Below are 1,449 nucleotides of genomic sequence, written 5' to 3'. Positions count from 1 at the left end.
AACATGGTGAAACCCCGTCTCTACTAAAAATACAAAAATTAGCAGGGCGTGGTGGCATGTGCCTGTAATCCCAGCTACTTGGGAGGCTGAGGCAGAAGAATTGCTTGAACCTAGGAGGTGGAGGTTGCAGTGAGCTGAGATCAAGCCATTGCACTTCAGCCTGGGCAACAAGAGCGAAACGCTGCCTCAGAAAAAAAAAAGAAAAAAAAAAAGTTTAAGAAGCACTATTATAGAAAATTGGCATCATTACAACCAGAGTTCCTGTTCTTTTAACTCGTTATTATTGCAGGTAATGGTAGCATATTGGGGAAGCTAGGTATGAGTGTCTTAGCCACAAATTCAGTTTCTACAAGTATTAATTGAGTTATTACTATGTGCCTGACACCATTCTAGATGTTTCCATGTACTACGCAGGGAGTGAAGGATGTACAAAACAAACTAAAATGGAGAATATGGAGTGAGACCCAATATCTATTGACTGCCTATGCTAAGTGAGGGTAGGTGTCTCACTGAATCCTCATAACAGTGCTAAGGAGCAAGGTTATTAGCTCTAATAAAAGTCAGAAAAATGAACCAACACATGCAATATTAAGTGGCTGAATTTTAACTCAGATCTGTTGCCAACCCCTGTATTCTTACCACCATATCTCCTATATTCAAGTAAGGAAATGGAGTGTGAAGTTGGGTGCCATGGGGCCCCCAGTTCTCAAGATGTCCATCTGAATACTTATATTCTGCTCAAAGACTAGCAGCTTGGAATCCTTTTCACCCCTGGCTACTGTGCCCTTTGTAGATGATCTTCTGCACAAAAACCAACAGCTGACCATGCAGGTGGCTTGCCTGAACCAGGAGCTTGCCCAGCTGAAAAAGCTGGAGGAGACAGTTGCCATTCTCCATGAAAGTCAGAGGTAGGAGAGGGTCTATCTAGCTTGCTTCTAGAAGCAGATATTTACTCTTTTTGTCTCCTTTGTTTTGCTTGGAAAGTTAGTATCTATGCACCTTGCAAATGAACTCCATTCTGTGTGTAAACCTCCTGTATCTGGCCAGTTAGCTCAGGGATCATAAAAATTACTGCTTCCCAGGACACATCAGGGACTAATCGTCTTTGCTGGCATTGGTGGATTGCAACACCTCGATAATTAGCTTCTCACTGGATCTGATAGGACCTTTGTTTGGGTCAGTTAACTTTTCTGGGAGGTCAGTACATACCCCTAAAATCGGCCATCTGGCTCCTCTGGAAAATGCCTGCTATTGGTCACAGAAGACATCAAGAGCACTTGGCAGGGAGTGATAGGGGAAGAACCCAAAGTGTGTTGTTTCCTTCAGAGGAGCTCAACAGCATCAGTCCTTAAAGAACATGGCCGGGCGCGGTGGCTCAAGCCTGTAATCCCAGCACTTTGGGAGGCCGAGACGGGCGGATCACGAGGTCAGGAGATCGAGACCATCCTG

General features: G+C 44.6%; 1 protein-coding gene across 1 annotated transcript in view; it reads left to right on the top strand.

Annotated features, from left to right (window-relative positions):
• LRRC36 (leucine rich repeat containing 36) overlaps positions 1–1,449 on the top strand; it is a 58,878-nt gene that overhangs the window by 54,474 nt on the left and 2,955 nt on the right. The window contains exon 13 of the mRNA XM_011932061.1: positions 794–908. Within this exon, the coding sequence (XP_011787451.1) occupies positions 794–908 (115 nt within the window). The remainder of the gene's footprint in view (positions 1–793; positions 909–1,449) is intronic.

This window comes from Colobus angolensis, unplaced genomic scaffold, assembly GCF_000951035.1.
Source record: "Colobus angolensis palliatus isolate OR3802 unplaced genomic scaffold, Cang.pa_1.0 Scaffold93, whole genome shotgun sequence".
Taxonomy (NCBI): domain Eukaryota; kingdom Metazoa; phylum Chordata; class Mammalia; order Primates; family Cercopithecidae; genus Colobus; species Colobus angolensis.
The sequence above is the reverse complement of the archived record's forward strand: the minus strand, read 5'-3'. Positions and strand labels throughout refer to the sequence as shown.